The sequence below is a fragment of the Chelonia mydas genome, chromosome 10, assembly GCF_015237465.2.
Source record: "Chelonia mydas isolate rCheMyd1 chromosome 10, rCheMyd1.pri.v2, whole genome shotgun sequence".
Lineage (NCBI taxonomy): Eukaryota > Metazoa > Chordata > Testudines > Cheloniidae > Chelonia > Chelonia mydas.
The window spans coordinates 58,080,159-58,099,185 of NC_051250.2; the positions used below are offsets into that span (position 1 = coordinate 58,080,159).

Below are 19,027 nucleotides of genomic sequence, written 5' to 3' on the forward strand. Positions count from 1 at the left end.
CATTGGGATGTGCTGAGCCCCGACCCCTGGAGAGTGCAGGCAGAGGTACCATGTAGATCCATGGCCCCAGCGCCGCCACTCCCTGTGGAAAGCCCCAGCATCTAGACTGCAGCCCCGCTCCCTGCTGCTGCCCTGCCCACAGGTTTGCAGGGCTTCAGCCAGGGAAGACAAATCCCAGTGCTTCCTTCCCTGGCCCCTGGCTGCTGCCTCACAAACCTGCCTTCTGCTTATTAGCAACTGCCGGATAATAGCAACTTTTTGCTGGCAAGTGAGGGTTTGTTAATAAGCAGAATTGGTGTACTGTGTTTCTATACAGGCAAAAACCTACAGGCAGATGCCGTTAATACCAGCACAGAAGTGCTTTTGCTGGTGTCGGATATTTTGCTCTAAGAAGCAGTATAAGTTATACTGACAAAAGCATAAGCTGCATCTACACTAGGAGGGTTTGCTACAATAGCAAACCAATTCTGGTGTAGACGAGGCTTTAGTTAAAACAATTATTTTCAAGATACTCTAACATTATATAGAGAAAGATACAGAATGAGTTGAAAGCTACATTGTAAATAGTAGCTCTAAAGACTGAGAATGAACACACTGACATTTAAATGAAAAATGTGTAGGACAGCCCACCAATCCCCTGGTATTTTGTAATCTCTTAATTTTTCTTTTACTTTTCTTTCTGGGACTATTATTCTTATTTTAGGCCACAAGACAAACAAAATGTAGAAACATTATTTAAGGTGTTAGGAGACCCAAATTTAATTGTGCTACCACTTAAAGTATTTGGTTTTAAACAAACTGCAGTTTACAAACTGTAAATAGATTTCACCATGGCTGACTATAATTTATTTATGCATAGTTGATACCCAATTCCTTTTTCATTTGTAATAATGGGAAAAAAGCTAAGAAAATTTTCAAGCCTCACGTGTGCACGTCTCTTTCACAAAACTTGAATAGATGTGCCAGTCAATCTAAAAGTAACTCAGGCACCCATGAATCCTATAAATGCACAGGGAGGGCTTGGAACTTGATAACTTGCTAACCTTTGAAGGGCAGGTGAAATATTTCCTGCTGAATTTGTAAACAGGAAGAATGAAGGTGTGGGGTGCAACTATATGCAATGGAGTAGCAACTGCAGCTACCAACTTGCTGTTTGCATATGCACACACACTTTTTGGGGGCTGCCAGTACTGCTTGGCTGTTGGTCCTACTGAAATCAATGGGGGGTTTGCCATTGATCTCAATGGGAGCAGCACATACCCATTTTGTGCCTGCAATTTAAGCTGGTGTGCTTTAAAAATCTGTTTGCTTTTTATTGGAGTAAATACGGAAGCTGTTGTGCCACTGGGTTTCCAAGCAACACAATCGCTGATGAAAGAGAAATGTTAAAAACTCACTGATTTACCATGTTAAAAAAGATGGCACATTTATTGCTACATAAATGTTATATACATAGTGTTTTCTGTTACATTGACAGAAATTTTTTTGAACTTCTTGCTGCTGGTTGAAAAGGTTTTATCAGCAATACCTTGAAATTTGACACAGGGTACAAATCTGCAATAAACCAACAATGGAAACTGGAGAACAAGATGAGAAGCAATTCATCTCGGACAATTAGCTCTTACAATACTCCATAGGTACTACACGGTATGCTAGAACCCTACTATGGTCTTACAATGCTATTGTAAATTTCTGATATTAATGAACATGTTATGGTAAATAACCCTACATTTTTACTACCTAATATAGTAAAATAAAGTAAGAAACTTTTTACTGAAAACTTTTTCGATTTCAAAAATCTAGAAAGAGTAATATTTAGAATTCAAGAAATTTTCTTACAAGATTATTGTATAAAAGACTAGCTACAGTGAAAAATAAGCCAAATGTTTTTTTCTTTCTATTTTATGAAGGAAAGCTTCTGGGCATACTGCAAAGTCTAATATAGCCAAAAAGACAACAAGCTTAGAAGGAAAAAGGCCCGGCAGTGGCACGTGATCACTTTCACACATCATAAGCGACAAATTTGTTTAGCTGATAAACACTGAAATGAAGAACAAGGCCACAGATATAGTCAGATATTATCTGATGATATATTCAAATTAATTAAAGTAATAGAATGAAACCACTAATTTCACAAACAACCCGTTTGTTAGGAACCATCCAAAACATGATTTTAAATTTATTAGTCTGTTTTAACAGTCTTTTTTTTTTTTGTTCTTTCAAATTAACTGAAATTATTTTAAATGATTAATTGTTTTGTTCCTTTTTTGTGTGTGAGCTGATTGGGTATTGCCTCTTTCACTGGTGGCAAACAATAACTAAGACAACCTTGGCTTGATAGTTTTCCCCCATGGTCATTGCAGTGGAAGACAGTTTCCATGGAAGTTCAGAGGGATTTTAACAATCAACACATTAGTGACAAAGGAATACTTATGGACACTGTTCTGGTGGAGCAACATTTAATGGTTTAATGCTAATATGGCTTGGGAGGGGGTGGTTTGTTTGCAATTGATTGAATCACACTGAATTCTTCTCCACTGACAAGCCATACAAAAATGACAAGATAATTAATGTATACAATAAGGAAAAAGATTGGTGACCATTGCTCTTAATCTCCCATTATGTAATTAGCCCACCACAGCTGTGTTTAGTTCATCACACTACCTGCCATGGTGAATTTAGGATTTTACAGTTCACCATAATTACAGCCCGAAAAGTCTCCTTTGTATTTTAATGCATTTTGTGCTTACATACAGCTAACACTTTACATGTACTATATGTAGTACTTACTGCTTGGAAAACAAAGCAATTCTAACAAAGTAGATTCTCCCCACCCAATTTACACTTCACGTTACAAGCTTTACTATGAAGCCTAGAAGCCTAAAAAGGTTTGGTTTATAATTAGAAATAAAAATATTTATTTGAGGAAAGTCTGAGGGAAACAATACCACTTTTTAAATCCAAGAAATGGCATGGTCACAGTACTGCTCCTGTCTGCGGTCTTCACTGTGCCTTCTAATGGCTTGAAGTATGGAGCTCAGTATGGAAGCTGACGATGACCATAACTGTTCAGATTACCAGAGACCAAAAATAACATTAAAAAAAAAAGCTATGTCAAGGAATATTTTCCTACTGCATGGAAAACACTAGTCATATGGCAAAAGGAGTGGAAAGGACAACAAAAGACTTTTCCCTTCCTTTTTTAAGACACTAATAGGTATGCTGGGAATGCTAAGGGTCAACGGTTGTCACGGCTTTGTTCTCTGAATGTGAACAGCTTTAACAAATGCTGGCATCAGCTGAAATTCTATCAGCTTTCAACATGTTAACTCTTCCCTTTATATGTAGACCTTTACAGTTCCATAACAATAAATAAAATTTGTAGTTACAATGCATTTGTCAATTCAGTTTAGGCACAAGGCAACTTCCACGATGAGTGGAGAGATCACAACAGTCTCTGATTGTGCAGAAGCGACACACTGCTTGCAACAGAATGATATGTTCAGAGTATTTCATGGGCTGAAATTCTATCTGAAGATCTTTGTATCTTCACTTCTGATGCAGGTGTTGACCAGTAGCTTTGATCATAAGATTGCATTTGGGTTTCTTGCTTCAAGTGTTTTCTCCTGTCAGATTTGTGTCTTCATATAATGTTAGTTGTCTGTGTCCTTGTGAAGAAAGGTCACCTTCTATATATCCTACCGATAATTCTGGAATTCTGGCATGGAAATAGGAGACAAATTGTATTAGTAAAACAATTAATGAAAAATTAGCAACACTATTATCTAGACTGTAGCTGTATCATATTTGCAGTGTTGTTGCAGCTGTCGGTCCCAGGATATTAGTGAGACAAGCTTGGTGAGGTGAAATCTTCTTTTGAACCAACTTCTGTTGGTGAAAGAGACAAGCTTTCAAGTTTACATAGAGCTCTTCTTTAGGTCTTTTTTCAGTGAATTTAGTGCAAATGAAATGTACCAAATTACTGTAATTCTGTGTCCCTCAAGCACATCCAGCAACACTGCAAACATATCCTACTCCACTGATGTGCCATGAAGATGGCCTGGGAAAAACATCTTTTGGTGAGGTTGACAAGATAGCTCAGTCTCCATGCCCATTCTAGCATGGATTTCTCAACTGCAACTGCCAGCTCAGATGTTGGTCAGGATGGTAGTTCTTATAACGTGGAAACCTGTCTACCAGGAATTGGACTGAAACCACTAAGTCCATTTTATCTAGGCAACTGAAAAGCCATTAGAATCTTGAGGTGGCAGCAACAAGATACCACTGATTATTATTACATAGAGAAACCAAAACTAACTTATTTTTTCCTCAACTCAAAGGAGAACTTCACCTTTAGAACAAAACCCTACAATGGAATGGAACAATTCTTAACAATCCAGTATGGTTTAGAAGCACATGACCACTCTGTCATATGTTTGTGTTATTTTAAAAATAAATGTCTCAACCTAGCAAAGATGAAAGAACTACAACCAACTAAAGAAACTGTTGTGGGAAAAACTGTTAATAGCCTACTCTTTTTCAGAATGGCACTGAAAATTTCCTTTTGTCTGGAAAATCATGATTTTATATATTGTTTAGGAAGTGGTAGGAGGCGGGAGTAAGTATTTGCAACACTCAATGTGCAGGTCTAAAAAACCAAACAATTGTTTAATTTGTCTTTGCCAAGACTACATGTCTAACATTTTTCATTAAGAATTGGACACTTTCTACAGATTTCAGAGTAGCAGCCGTGTCAGTCTGTATCTGCAAAAAGAAAAGGAGTACTTGTGGCACCTTAGAGACTAACCAATTTATTTGAGCATTCTACAGAATTTCTACTTTCTACAGAAGCTCTTATTTTTTCCTAAGTTATACAAATGATTATTCATATTCTAATTGGCATCATTAAAGGTGCATGCTGTTGTATGTAACTAGTCAGTACAATCTTTTTCATCAGTGTTCAGATTTTGTTACCCTAATACTGTAATTACTTAAAGGTTTACCGACATCATGCTACTTCTTGCTACAAGTTCTTTGTAAAAGTGTGTGGAGAAATTCAGTTCTTATCGTGGCATGAAAATCAACTGTGTTGATTTGACAGGACTGTCTTTTGGCAAACTAGAAGGGGCCTATTATAGTGGTGTGAAATGAAACAAAAATTAGAGGAACTCAGTTGGACTTTTTATGCTTTTAGGTAGAAAAAAGAATATTTCTTCAATCTAGTTTACAGAGGAAGGAGCTGACTGATTGCTATGGAAGTGGGAAAAATATCACCGGAAATACTATCTAACAAGGTTCAATTTCAGTGCCACCTTGATGTTTTGGAAGGTCTCTTAGAGGGTATGCAGCTACCTTGGGATAAATTCCAGGATGCTGCAGAAGGATTTGCTGCACAACTCTGACCAAAGTTAATAGAATCTATGATACTAAATCCATGGACGATACATCCAAAACGTAATCTCTTGTATTTGTAAAATATAAGTGAAAATAAAGGCACTGGAGCCTGACCATGGGATTAATAGCTTTGATGAGCCCAAGTAGTCAGGAAAGTACTTCTTTAAGGAATTCTAACAGGAATTTGCAGGGTCAAAAGCAGCTTTTCATTATTTTTTTTAACCAATTCTGTTGAAAAACAGATTGATATCCCAGTATGGGATCATCAACTGGAGCTTTCAAATGAATGATATAGTAACCACCTGGCTACATGAGACAATACAAACAAACATTGGTTTTTTGTGTCTTGATTCACAAAAAGCTAAAATTGTAGCCACATAAAGTAGGATTTTATTGAAGATGTTTCTAATGCAGATTGCGAAGACAGACAGTCAAGTAATGCCTGTCAGACAAGTGGTATGATTTAAATGACTGGCCTCAAGCCAAATACCAATCCTCTTCTATTTGAAATGAAAAGCCCCTTCTGACTTTTTGAGTTGCTGTGTGAATCAGCACTGGGAATTGATGAGTTGATAGTTAAACAAGTGAGATATTTATACCTCTTGAGTCTGCACAATTAATCTCTATTATTTTTGGCTTATCTAGCCTAGTCATGAGTAGTTCCTCTGAGGTCACACCATGAAGACCACCTGACTCAGGAGAATATATCTGTAGGCAACAACACATGCAAATAAAAAGAAGCTACCTAAAATTCCTGGTTCTTTGGTTTATAACTAACCCACATCTGAATATTCTTACTCGCGGCTCAGATGTATAGAAGTGTTTAGTGCACTTTAATGAAGAGGCTCATGTCCACTGGTAGCTCCAGTTACTCAGAATAATCACATAAATTGTGTTTTTGTTAGCTTTCAGACTTCAGTCAGTAAATCAAGTTACAGCCATCCCAGTGCATTGATGGGACCCTGTCCCCACACTGACGAACATGAAGAAGAGACATACCTGGCTGGTGTTCACATATGACCCATAGGGTTGGTAGTTTCACTAAGCCCAGGGTGGCTTCCTGGGTGTGGTGTTGGTGGCTCTGCCGATACGGCAGAAACTTTTTCTTCTTCCCTTCTCTTAAGGCAGGCTGCTTTGGGGTTTAGGTTCCTCTCTGTCACAGGAGAGAAAACAGCCCTTAACATCCTATGCACTGCTACCAAGAGTGGGCATTTAGCATATTCACAATAGGCCATGGTACTGAAGAAAGCTATCCATTTTGCACGGCTTCTGTTTCTGATTTTTGAAGATATTTAGGCTGCTGAAGATTCAGACAAGTGCCAAGTGGGATTTTCAAAAGTGCCTATTCATTTTAATAGGACCTGTCCACCTATGTGCTTTTGAAAATTCCAGTGGGCACCAATCTGTATTTTGAGGTGCCTGAACACCTTTGAAAATATGACCCTTTGTTACCACAGAAATTTGCTAAACTGAAACCAAAGAAAATTCACTTTGGAGTTTTCAATTTCCTTAAATGCAGACCAATGAGATTCTGCCCCTGTGCTGAAGGGCACTGATGACATCATTCAACTTGCTGGACAATAACCATGTTATACTGCTTTTTTGCTGGCCCTCAGTAATGTGTAGGGCAAAGGCAGCTGAATTGGCTGTGGGGGTGCTCCTCATCCTCCTTGTATAGTCCTCAAACTACCCACAGTGGGCCACTCAGTTTTCAGAAGCCAGTTAGTATTGTTAGGTGGCAGCAGTGTATTTGTTGCTCTCCACAAAATTCCCACATAACTTTGGCAAGTCATACTCAGTTCCTTACTTACTATCTCTGCAAAATGGGCCTAGGCACACTTCCACTAAGCCAGGAGAATGTCTGGATGGGTCATCTAGCGTGACGAGTAATTTTACTATATTTCCTTTCTCTTTAGGATGTCAGCCTTTGCCGGTTTGTACCTGGCAAAAATATTCATGCTTGTCATGTTTTTTCTCAATAAGCTTCAATGACAGAGAACTGGGTCTAGTTTTCAAATCATGGCAATTTCTTAAACATGTTACTTTGCCTGTTCTTGAAGACTGCCTCTTCCATGAGCCAAAATAAAATTTGAAAAAACCTGGAGGTTTTAAATTTTGTGGTATAATACAATCCCATTGGACAGACAAAGGGACACAAAGAATTATTAGATGCAGTCACTTTAAAAAAGGAGTAATTTTAAATGTCAGACCACTACTGAATTTAATCAACATTTTCAGATAACATTTTAGCGGTCAATGAAATTTAACCAAAAATCTGAAATGTAAAGATTTCCCTCTCTCTCTTTGGGGTCTTGAGTAATAATAAGAAAGTCAGGTGTGGTTTGTTTTTTTTTTGTAGGACCAAGGATACAACTGAAGAAATTACAACCATTTCATAATATGCCAACCTGCAGACCCAGCACTGAAACCCTTATCACCTTACTCCATACTTATCGGCTCTACCACTTGAGCTATTTGAAGAACTCTGTTGACCATCAGCTCCAGAAATACCCTCTTCTTATTTATAATTCAAAATCTGACAGTTGCGGGCAATGTGCACACATGGTGTCTCTTCTGCTTCTGCTAAAATCTTTGGCAAAATCTCCCAATAGCAACAATGAGCAGGATTGGCCTCCAAATTGCTGAGAGCAAAAATTGTTAACAACTTTGCTTAAGTACAACCCTTTTTTCCTACACATATAGCTGGTCTGTGAGTTTCAAGAAGGCTCACCTAAGTGGAAGCTTTGAAAGGTGATGGCAAACCATTATTTAGCTGGTGGGAAACAAAAATATATTAGGCCAAACTCAGAGTTTCAAAACAGTGTAGTTTATTTTAAATTGACCTGTAACTCAAAAAAATTATTTGATGAATTTTCGTCCTCTTTTATAGAAATAATCTGTTGCCTTCAGAGAAAATATAGTAATTTTTCAGGTAAAATCAATTTTCCAAGCCAAAGTTGCAAAGGGGCTGAAACAGGACTTCATACTGAAAGCTGGCTGCAACCTTAACTATAGAGACACCATTGCCTCGCCATAATAACTGTGTTCATCCAGTGTTCTCTGAAGGGAACTTAATTTCATTAAAAGCTGTATCAACAAAACTATGCCTAAAAGTAAGATTTCAAATGTTTCACACAAAGTACTTATGCTCAGTGTCATTATTCACACTGTCACTTCTAACACATATTCTTCCAGTGATTTTTTTGATATACCATGCAAAATACCACTGAAGGTGAAAGTAAAAATGAGGTGTAAGTTGCCAATATAAGCAGCAGACTACACTAGGTGTCATTTAGAGATACAACACATTAAGCAAACATGAAAGTTGACATCATCCACACCTGCAAGACATTTACACTCATATTGGAAATGCATCAGATGAGAAATACAATGAAGGACAGTTGTTCAACCAGCCCAAAGGGAGAAAAAATGAGAACGCTCACCCAATTCTCTTAGGCGTCAACCTCACAAGGGAGACAGGTGGCTCAGATGTCTGTTTCATCATTTCTTTGCCATAAATGTAAAAGGAGCTTACACATTAAGGTCAACAGTAGCTCCATTAACATCGGAGAATGGAAATGTTATCAAGGACTATGTTTATTTTTCAACATGACCTCTACAAGGGGCATCTAAAAGATGCCACAGATGTGTATTTGTTGATAAGAATGAAGAAAAATGTACATTGCAGAGACGGAAGTAAAAGAAAACCAAGTATAATAGAAGCAGCCATGTTAGTCTGTATTCGCAAAAAGAAAAGGAGTACTTGTGGCACCTTAGAGACTAACCAATTTATTTGAGCATAAGCTTTCGTGAGCTACAGCTCACTTCATCGGATGAGCTGTAGGACACGAAAGCTTATGCTCAAATAAATTGGTTAGTCTCACAGGTGCCACAAGTACTCCTTTTCTTTTTCTGAAAACCAAGTATGTTTCTCTAGTTGTTTTCCTTAAAGTCATATCAATTTACAAATAACTCACTTTCTCACCAGCTTGTAGTGCATGTTATTTCCATTTAAAAAAAATTTTTTTTTTAGAAATACGTGAATTGTGAAAGACAGAGGAAAGGAGAACATATGAAAAATAAGTCATGGAATTAATTTTTTATATATTTTCTTGTATAAAGTATACAATAAGTAGCTACGGCATTACTCATAGTAATATATACTGTAATTTAAACTTAATTAAATCCAATCAAACTTACTTGCCTCTTATAGAAATGTGTAGGACTAACCTTAAATTACAGGACCCCCCCCCCTTTTTTTTTTGCTAAAATTTCTATACTGTTAAATAAGCATATGTTGCAAATCAAAGCAGGACATTCCTCAATCTTTTCCATAATGAGTCTATTCTGGATGCATAATGAAGAGATGGCTCCTTGCAAAGGAGCAAACACAGGATCAAAGGATCCTAAACCTATTTTATTTTGAACAGTCCCTTGGTTTTCCCAAAGTATGTTAACATTTTTACATGAAGGCAAATATGTTTCTAATAAATTGTACATCTGGTTAGTTGCTGTGTGTGTTAGAAGAAAAATGCAAATGAAAAACATGATGCATGCAGTAAAGGGGACTGCAAACTGTTACATGAGTAAAACAACCCCCTAGCTGTGACAGCACAGTGGTAGGTAGCCTACTAACCTCTGACTTGTTGCTCTAGACTGAGGATGACTGCCACAGCCTGGTGAAGAATAAGCAGTTTTGTTTGTGGTTTTTCACTCTTCAGGTGAAGCTGACACATACGGCCAAGTTCTTTAAATGCCTCGTTAATATCTCGTACACGCAAGCGTTCTCTAGCGTTATTTGCCATTCTCCTCTCTTTCTCTCTTTCGATCTTCTGTTCTGGGTTTAAGTCTTCATCTTCATTAGTACTGCTGAAAAAAACAACAGGGAAGATAAAAGTTTTATAGATATTTTGGAGGTCAGGATCCATTTTAATAACAGGTATAAACATCACAAGTGTGCTTGGCAAATGACATGGCTAAAATATCCATATTAGATCAAAATTCCGATTTGACTCATTTTATGCTGGTATATCCATTTAACAGTGAAAGCATAGAAATGGCCTCATCTGAAAAAGAAAAGTAACGATTTCAAAGTGGCACATATACACAAGCAAACTGATAAAAACATATTATATATATATATATATATTGCTGCTGCCATTCTTGCCACCTTCAGTTTTCCCTGAAAATATGCATCTCGATGGCTTTTACATCGCTAGCTGACTTTGAATTAAATAAAATGCATATGTACGGTGTCCATAGACAGCACATTCTTTCCGAGAATAATGGAGGAATACGCCTCACCCTTGGCGAAGCAATGGTACTTATCGCAAACTTGCTGCCTACTCATTGGTCAGTGGACTTTCCAAATTCAGAGTTCCCCAACCATTATTTCAGGTATGCATAAAGCATCTGTAATAGATTTTGAAGCTTTTTAACATCTCAACTGCATTAAAAATTATAAAATAATTTTCCACTTAATAAATTCCTATGTTTATGAAAAATATGGTTCTTTCCTACTAAACATTTATTTGTGCAGTTTTCAGAAACTTTCCCTTTTTTATCATCTATTGCAGATCCAGTGGAAGTTTTGTGGCTAAGGACTTCTTTATCACTCCACTCCAAACTGTGATAACTATATAGCTGCACACACTGTAGAGAGGACTATGATTAACTTCAAAACTGTGTAAAAATAAGATTTCAAAATCTTCTGCTCGCTCCTCGGTGCATTATTAAAATGCCAATGTGTAAAAATACCATGTTCTGCCTACTGATATATGCACATTAAGTCAACATTTTAAAACACAAGCTTGTTGATATAGGACAAAAAGGAAGCTTTGAGACTGAATCTGAAGTTACCAATGGTTTACAAGCTCTCACTGCTATTGGTAAGGACACAATATGCAAAACAGCCTGCGCTTTAAAAAGAAGCAGAGTAGAGTCCTTTGCTGGCATACCAAGATCATACCTCGTTCTTCCTCTCGATGAAACTTTGATATCCTTTTGGGAGGATTCATCATCTGATTTCATGTCATCAGATGAGGGAGGTTCGTGTATATTTTCATCCTTCTCCTTATGTTCTGACTTGATTTCTGCTGGACCTATGGTCACAGACTGGCTCTGCAAGCCACCTGACAATGCTGCAAACACACACAGCTCAGTATAAATAATACTCAGGAGAACAGCCCCCCTTCATGCTGGAAAATATAAGTGAATCGCAAGTGAGTTTCCACCTTGTTGTTTATTAAGATAGAGAAGGGGGGTGGGACAAGCTTTGGAGAGGCCTGGAGGTTAGGGTGTGAGGTTGCATGGTAAGGAAGGTGAGACAGGGATAGGCAGGGAGTAAGGGTTGAAGAGGACTGGAGGCGAGTGGAGAAGAAGGAGGTGGGGTAGGAGGTCAGTGGGAGGAACTGAGCAGTGGCAGTGTGGATATGAGAAGGGTTATGGCGACATACTGTACTTGACTTTTGTGTTGTGGAGCAAACAAAAGGAGGTAGCAATCAAAAGGAGTGGCTGTCAGAGGACTGCATATCTGGCAGTAACACTGTAACCTTTTGATCTACCCCACTAACAAGGCACATGAGCTCTCTCATGGAAGAGAACCATTAACCTCAGATAAATACACTCTTTGGAATTTATTAGACAAAACTAATTCGATAATATAATTGGTAAAGTTAGACAGAAATATTTCATAAGTTTGTGATTATGTCTCTGAATTTGACCAAATTCACTACTGTTTGTTTTTAACTCTTAAGGTAAGATGTACCAAATTCAACTGCTACTATATCATTTTCTCTGAAGAACCCTTGATTTTGGAATTCACTCCCCATCCTCTTGCTCCAAAGTAACCTAAACTTGTTGACCTTCAGAGCGTGTTGCAAGATCATTTACTTACTCTGGCCTTTGGGAGGGATTGAGTTGTTTGCGGGTGGCCGATGAATTTTTACTTTCCTATATTCAGAGGAACGGCTGGTAGATTTATGTTCGGGGTTGATCTGTTTTGACTATCATGCTTTAATCTTTGAGTTTTGTATATTTAAGCTATAGGCAAGTGCCTAGAGCTTTCACATATCAGCACTCTAATTATAAACGGAAATGATTTACAGTACTGAACAAATCATTTCTGTCCACTGCTATGCATGAAACCTAGGTTTAATGCTCTATACACAGAGTGCGAGGCTCTGGGAAGATTATTCAGTATTTAGTGAAAAACGTTTCCTGGGGAATACAATGACATGAGACATCTGATAGAGAATACTGGATTGCATTTCAGGAGTATTATTTGGCATAGAATTTAGAGGTTTGGTGAAAGCATGCATCAGCATGCAAAAGCTTGTGTTAGGATTAAGGCAGCTTCCTGCAGAGGGAGAAATATACATCAGCTGTTAGTGATAGAGCTGATGGTGCAAATTCAGTGGAAAAGAACGTACGCAGTTATTGATCAAGACTCCTGTATCAGAGCTAGTCACAGCACAGCTATTTGCAATCTAGCAAGCAGAGATGACAGAATAAGGAGGGCAGGACTGGATCTATATGATGTGTTTGAGCTCAATATATACAGATATATTTAGTGCAGTAAGCAACTCCTGCACATTAAGTATGAAATGCAAACCCCAAACAGCACAGGCATGCTGGTGCATGAACTGCCTTCTTTTGTATGGCCTACTTTCCAAGCTAAGAATTGAGGAAGCCTCCCCACAGCACTTTAGAGTTTTTGTCTTTATTGGTCATGTGTTGAAATACAGGCTTGTTGTGTATTATAAAATATCACATTTGTCAGATTCCTCTGGCTGATTTACAAATGGCAACCAAGCGCTGCAAAGGAGTTCACTTCAGCTGGAAGAATGGTGGCTGTAATGTGAGGTCTCACATGGAACTTGGATCAGGGAGTGGCATGAAACAGGGTTATCCCTGAATTCCTATAAGAATCCAGAGCTTGGTGAAATGGGTAATCAATAGAAATTAAGTCATAAGTCACAAATTATGTGCATCATCCATTTTATCTATGTATTTATGCATATTTACCTAAATCTATAGCATTCTTATCCCTGGATTATTAAAAAGCCTAATTTACCACTGAATAGTACAGTACAGTTACCTCTGTAATTGTCTTGTGTTTTATTATTTAGTTCTGTGCTCTGAGCAGACACTGTACTGGGCAGGACTGAATGGTTGCTGTTGAGGCTGACACTTTCTTCCCGATGAGTTCCAGCCTAAAGCAAAGAGAAGCAAAACTGTTCCCATCACCAATTTAATCCAAGGAAATAATCCACAGTCTAAATTTGCACTCAACATTGATGTAAAATACGGGGTGTTTCTATAATAGAAAAACAACACCTGTAAGTATGTTGATAGAGTGTTAAAGCTTTTTTAAAAATCAAGAATTGTAGTCTAAAATAGTGTGAAATGAGACATTAATATGGACATATTAGAAAAGGCAGATTTTCTTTCAGGTGAAATATTTGTAAACTGTTGCCTAGTCTTTTACATAGTATACAAAGTGTTCCAAAATTCCACACTTCACATATTCAAGATTAGATCTACTGATGGATCAGCTCATGTGAATAAAATTATGCACGTGCTTAAGTGTTTGCAGGACTGGGGCCTTGAGTTATGGGTCAGCAAAGGAAAGCTATAGCTGAAAGAGACTATATATTGGACTAAACCACTGGATTACACCATACTGGATTAGATAACTGTTCCAGGCAGTGACCAAAACCCGACTATAATTGTACAACAGCCTAGCAAATTTTCAGAGTCATACCATGGAACAGGGATTTTTTTTCCTGAAGCATAAGATTTGATTTCCATTGGTTTAGTCTGCGTAGCTGTGAACTTTAACAGTCATAAAATTGTGTTCTTTAAATAAAGTCCTACTGAATTAATGGCCTTGACCTCATGTGCCAGGGATTTTTTAAAAATCAGCTAAACCCTTGTTCTTGTTTTATGAAATAAGATTAAAGAAGAACACGATCTATTTTCACAATACCTTTATGTTATACACCTCAATAAGTACTCTCATTCTCCTTCTTTCCAGGCAAATATGGTAATATCTATCAGTCACATTACAGTATGTAATCACATGAAAGAACAGCAGTCTCTATCTTCATTGTCCCTCTCAGGACCTTTTCAATCTCTACTCTTTCTTAAAATGAGGTGACTAAAACTGAACCTACTTCTAACAGATGTGTGCCTAAAGATGAGGAGTCTTAAAAAAATTAATTCAAGTTTTGCATAAACTTGGACTAATGATACATAACACCTATGTATATGAGCGAAGGATATACACATTTATTCACTTCCGATGAAGTGAGCTGTAGCTCACGAAAGCTTATGCTCAAATAAATTTGTTAGTCTTTAAGGTGCCACAAGTACTCCTTTTCTTTTTGCGGATACAGACTAACACGGCTGCTACTCTGAAACCTGACATTTAGATTTTTGTTTTTAGCAGCAAATTCATTAGAAAACTGCTACCCAGTAAGGAAAACTCTTCATTGCTATCCATTTAAACACTTTTACCTTAAAAATTTACATTTTAAAAAAAATTATAAAGAGGAGATAATGAGAAATGCAACCTGAGTTTAAAATCATCTGGAAAACTTGCTTATTAAAGCTTCTAATTTCTTGACACACAAGCCTTGGGAAACATTTAGTTTTAAAACAAAAACCAAAATAATGCAATTAACAGCAAAAAAAACTAAGAGGAAAAGACCAAGGTTACGGTCATTATTTTATACTTAGAAAAATTGGCTACAGATGAGGCTTTTTATTGCAACAGTAGCAAACATGTCAACTAGAAGATTAAGCCTTTAATTAAATAGGTTTATTGCCTGGAGTTACACATGAGAACCACTGTTTTTCAATAAATCCTTCAATCCTAGTAAACTGCTGAGCTTTGAATCCCTCTTGAGTAATTAATGCAGCTTTTACCTTTCATGTCTTAGTACGGGTTTTACCCAGAGAGAGATAAATACCCTTATGCAAGTTTATCCTTTGTTTAATATACACTGTTTTCTATGAGCTAACACACAGGAACAAGAAAGGAATTAAAAAAAAAAAAAAAAAAAGCAAGCAAGCAAGCTAATACCAGGTCATTCTGGTCTGTTATTTGTATCTATTGTTTTGTATCCAATAATCCATCACACAAAGCAAGATAGCTCGGCACTATTTACAGTGTATTTTCTGAGAACATGCATTATCTTCTGTATGTACTAGTGTTTATTTATGAGAAAAGTTCTACTGGAGATACAGTCATCTCAATCCTGCTCACTGCAGCCAGTGCAAATTCTGTGATTGATTTCAGTGGGAGCACTGGCAGCCCTGGGCTCTGAAAATTCAGCCTACAATACAAAACAATCCTCTTCACAAAAAGAGAACATGAAACTCACTCTTTAAAAAAAAGTTTTTAATATAAGACTTAGCTATATTCTGCCCTGAAGGTTTTGTGCTTTTTTCATTCTCCGGGTTATGCTTAATCCTAACACATGAGGGTGCTTTTATTCAAGCTACAGACATCAGATGTCTTCAGGGGCAAGCAAGCTCCAAAACCTATTTACAAAAAAATCTTCAAGCAATGTACAAACATAACATAACAGCTGACAGATTCTTGGCAACTTTAAAATCTAGGGATAATCTAAAAATGACAGAACAATAGATCAATTCTGACAAATTCAGAAAATAGATTGGAAATTAAAAAAGCTGAATCTAACACTAGGTTCCAGTACCTGGAAATGTATGCTCACAAAATTGAAGCAAACAACTGTGGCTAATGAGCTTTGCAGAAAAGTTTTACTTCAAGTATTTCATATTATTAAATTGACCAGCACATCAAGAATGTGTTCATTTTGGTCTCAAGTATGTGATTTAAACTGAAGATATTAGACAAATTTTAAATCAAGATTGGATGTTCTCCTAAAGGATCTGCTCTAGGAATTATTTCGGGGAAGTTCTATGGCCTGTGCTATAAAGGAGGTCAGACAAGATGAGCACAATGATCCCTTCTGGCCTTGAATAATCAACTGAATTAAAGTTAACAGTGAGAGATGACAGTTGTACGTAGTTGATTAACACACAAGTTTTCAAGAACAGTACAGGTAGGTGAACTTTAATTAACTTTAATTTAATTTAAAGATAGAGCCCCAAGCAGAAATGCTTTAGATCCAATATAGCAGCTTAATTTTATAAATTGTACTCTGCTTCTCTCTCTCTCTCTCACGGCTTTCATATTAACCAGACAAATCACCCTCACACACCCAAACACTGGAATTCTAATTAAAGGACTGATTCTGGGAGGGTCTCAGCCAGAATCTCCTAAAAGGTGCCCCATGCCTTCAATTCCCACTGATTTCTATGCATGCAGTTCATCAAAAGGCTCGGGCCCCCTTAAGGAGATGTGAAAAGCTTGCCGCACCTTAACTTTCCTTTGTAACTGAATCCTAACTCAAATGATTTCACCTTTTCCTCCCATCAGCACGTTTAATGCTTTCTTTGGGCTGTGTGTGTATGTTTTCCCTCATTTTAGTAAACGAACATTGCGATTTTTAGTAATAAACGCTTCAAATACAAAACGTTTGTTAAGACTCTGCAGTTCTCCCTAAGACTGTTTCAGTATGTTTTTTGCACTGCAGCTACAAACACCAGTTACAGAAATACACTTAAAATAATATCTTCATAAGAAAAACAAAAACATTTGCATAGCAGTGGAAGTATTTACCTGTATTTACACATGTATCACAAAACAAAACAAAAAAACCCCACCACCCTGTTATATCACACTACAGCAGAATGGGACTTGTTTGAAGCACGTAATCTGGAATATTTCAGCATAATGAAGTTAGCAGAACTCTCTCTTTGTAACTTGATTCCTCTCACAAATGTTTCTCTTCTATTTCCTGGAAAATTTAACTTTCACAGTCACTGTTGTCCCTTTTAACCCTTGCTCACCATATCCCTTAAGCTTTTACTCTAATCTTTATACCACATTAGAATGGGACTGTCCACATTCACAACAGGTGTACAAACAGTTCTTTGTCTCAGTAGAGCGGCCTGCTCACTAAGGCCAGATAGGATGGCGTTTTAATTGTTTGGCTCATTAGCATACAGCTGACAGCCTGCTATTTGAGTGAGGAGGGTTGATCCTCATGCAATACTTGTCTAAATTTCAATAATTGTGAATCTTCTCTTCAGAATAAAAGTCAGACTCCAAAAAATGACATAATTTTGCCTTATGGATTCTCCTTCTCCATTGCTGTACTTACACTATGGCACTCATGGAGGGATTTGTTTTCATTTAGTTTGACCAATGGGTTTAGTTCTCACAACAGAAAAACGTTAAGTCTAATGAGTTGCTCCACAGCAAGAAGAATAAAACAATGGCAGACAATGAAAAAACCTGCATGTGAGTAAAGATGAACTAATTCTAGATCTCATTCAGTCTAGCTGTTTAAACAATAGTGCATGGACTATTGATTATGTCAAGTACGTAACTTTAATCCACATCTTGATTATTTGTGCATCCCGAGGCAATTCTCCTAATGTAGTTTATTGAAAGAGGTGCTCTATTATACGTAAGGTGGTGCCAGTGTGTCCATTATAATGGATTTGCAGCATTTAATTTTTTCAAGCAAAAAAGGATTGTTTCGAACTTTAACTTAGAAGTTTTCATGTTTACTTCTAAGTAAACCTTAAAGATACTTCAATTTCCCTTTATGTTCCATTTTTATATATTGAAATCAGTTGACCAAGACATGCTTTATGACTCTGAAACTGAAAAACAGTTTAAGAAAAATCTGGGAAGGAAATCAACCTAAAACGTAATACAAATATCTTAATATTTTTCAAAGTAGTTTAGGTATTTACCATGTGTGGTAGATACATTACTTTTTTTTGTTATCTATACAAAGCACATATTTTCACTAAACTGCAAACCACAAAAGCTCCCAAAGACATGTTGAAATCTATTGGGTAAATGAGGGTTTTAAAAATGCTCTTTAAAAGTATTTACATGATATAGAGCAATTATTATGGGTTACTGAGTGAATAATATTTATTTTAAAATGTTTCTAAATACAGGCATACATGGATAATCCATTCATAACATGATTGTAAACACTGACTACTTAATCTAAAGTTTCTTATAGTTAAATTTTAAAAAAATGCATTTGCAAACTGATTTGGATTAACCGGATATGATTTATGAATTTAAATAGTGGGCTGTAGTAATCCTAAAGGGCCATGGACAAAAGTGGATTTCTGCAAAGTATTTTTGATGATATAATTAATGAAAAAGTAGATGAAACATAAAAAACTGTATTAGACTATCCTAAGTGGGGAAGTTTTAGAATGATATGTAGGAAAATAAACCCATCTCCTGTTAAGTATAGTTTTGCTTCACATGCTTCACTCTAAATATTAAATTCAAACCATCAGGAGGCATAACTCACAAAAGCTGGGAAACTGAGAATTAGTCTTCACCTACATAGATAGGCCAGAGAGTTGAGCTAGACAAAGTATCAGAGGGGTAGCCATGTTAGTCTGTATCCACAAAAAACAACGAGGAGTTCGGTGGCACCTTAAAGACTAAGATTTATTTGGGCATACGCTTTCGTGGGTAAAAAACCCACTTCTTCAGATG

The 19,027-nt window shown here is 36.9% G+C and overlaps 1 protein-coding gene across 16 annotated transcripts in view; it reads right to left on the reverse strand.

The window, feature by feature from the left end:
• Positions 1 to 1,409: 1,409 nt before the first annotated feature.
• Positions 1,410 to 19,027, reverse strand: part of TCF12 (transcription factor 12) — a 283,318-nt gene continuing 265,700 nt past the window's right edge. For 8 of the 16 annotated variants that reach the window (XM_043524142.1, XM_043524144.1, XM_043524146.1 and 5 more), the window contains 5 exons: positions 13,493 to 13,607; positions 11,363 to 11,534; positions 10,031 to 10,263; positions 6,394 to 6,547; positions 1,410 to 3,718 (listed from right to left, as the gene is read on the reverse strand). In XM_043524142.1, the coding sequence (XP_043380077.1) occupies positions 6,405 to 6,547; positions 10,031 to 10,263; positions 11,363 to 11,534; positions 13,493 to 13,607 (663 nt within the window). In that variant the 3' untranslated portion in view covers positions 1,410 to 3,718; positions 6,394 to 6,404. Of the gene's footprint in view, positions 3,719 to 6,393; positions 6,548 to 10,030; positions 10,264 to 11,362; positions 11,535 to 13,492; positions 13,608 to 19,027 lie in introns of those variants that run through there. The other 8 variants (XM_043524143.1, XM_043524145.1, XM_037910575.2 and 5 more) reach the window with 3 other exon arrangements.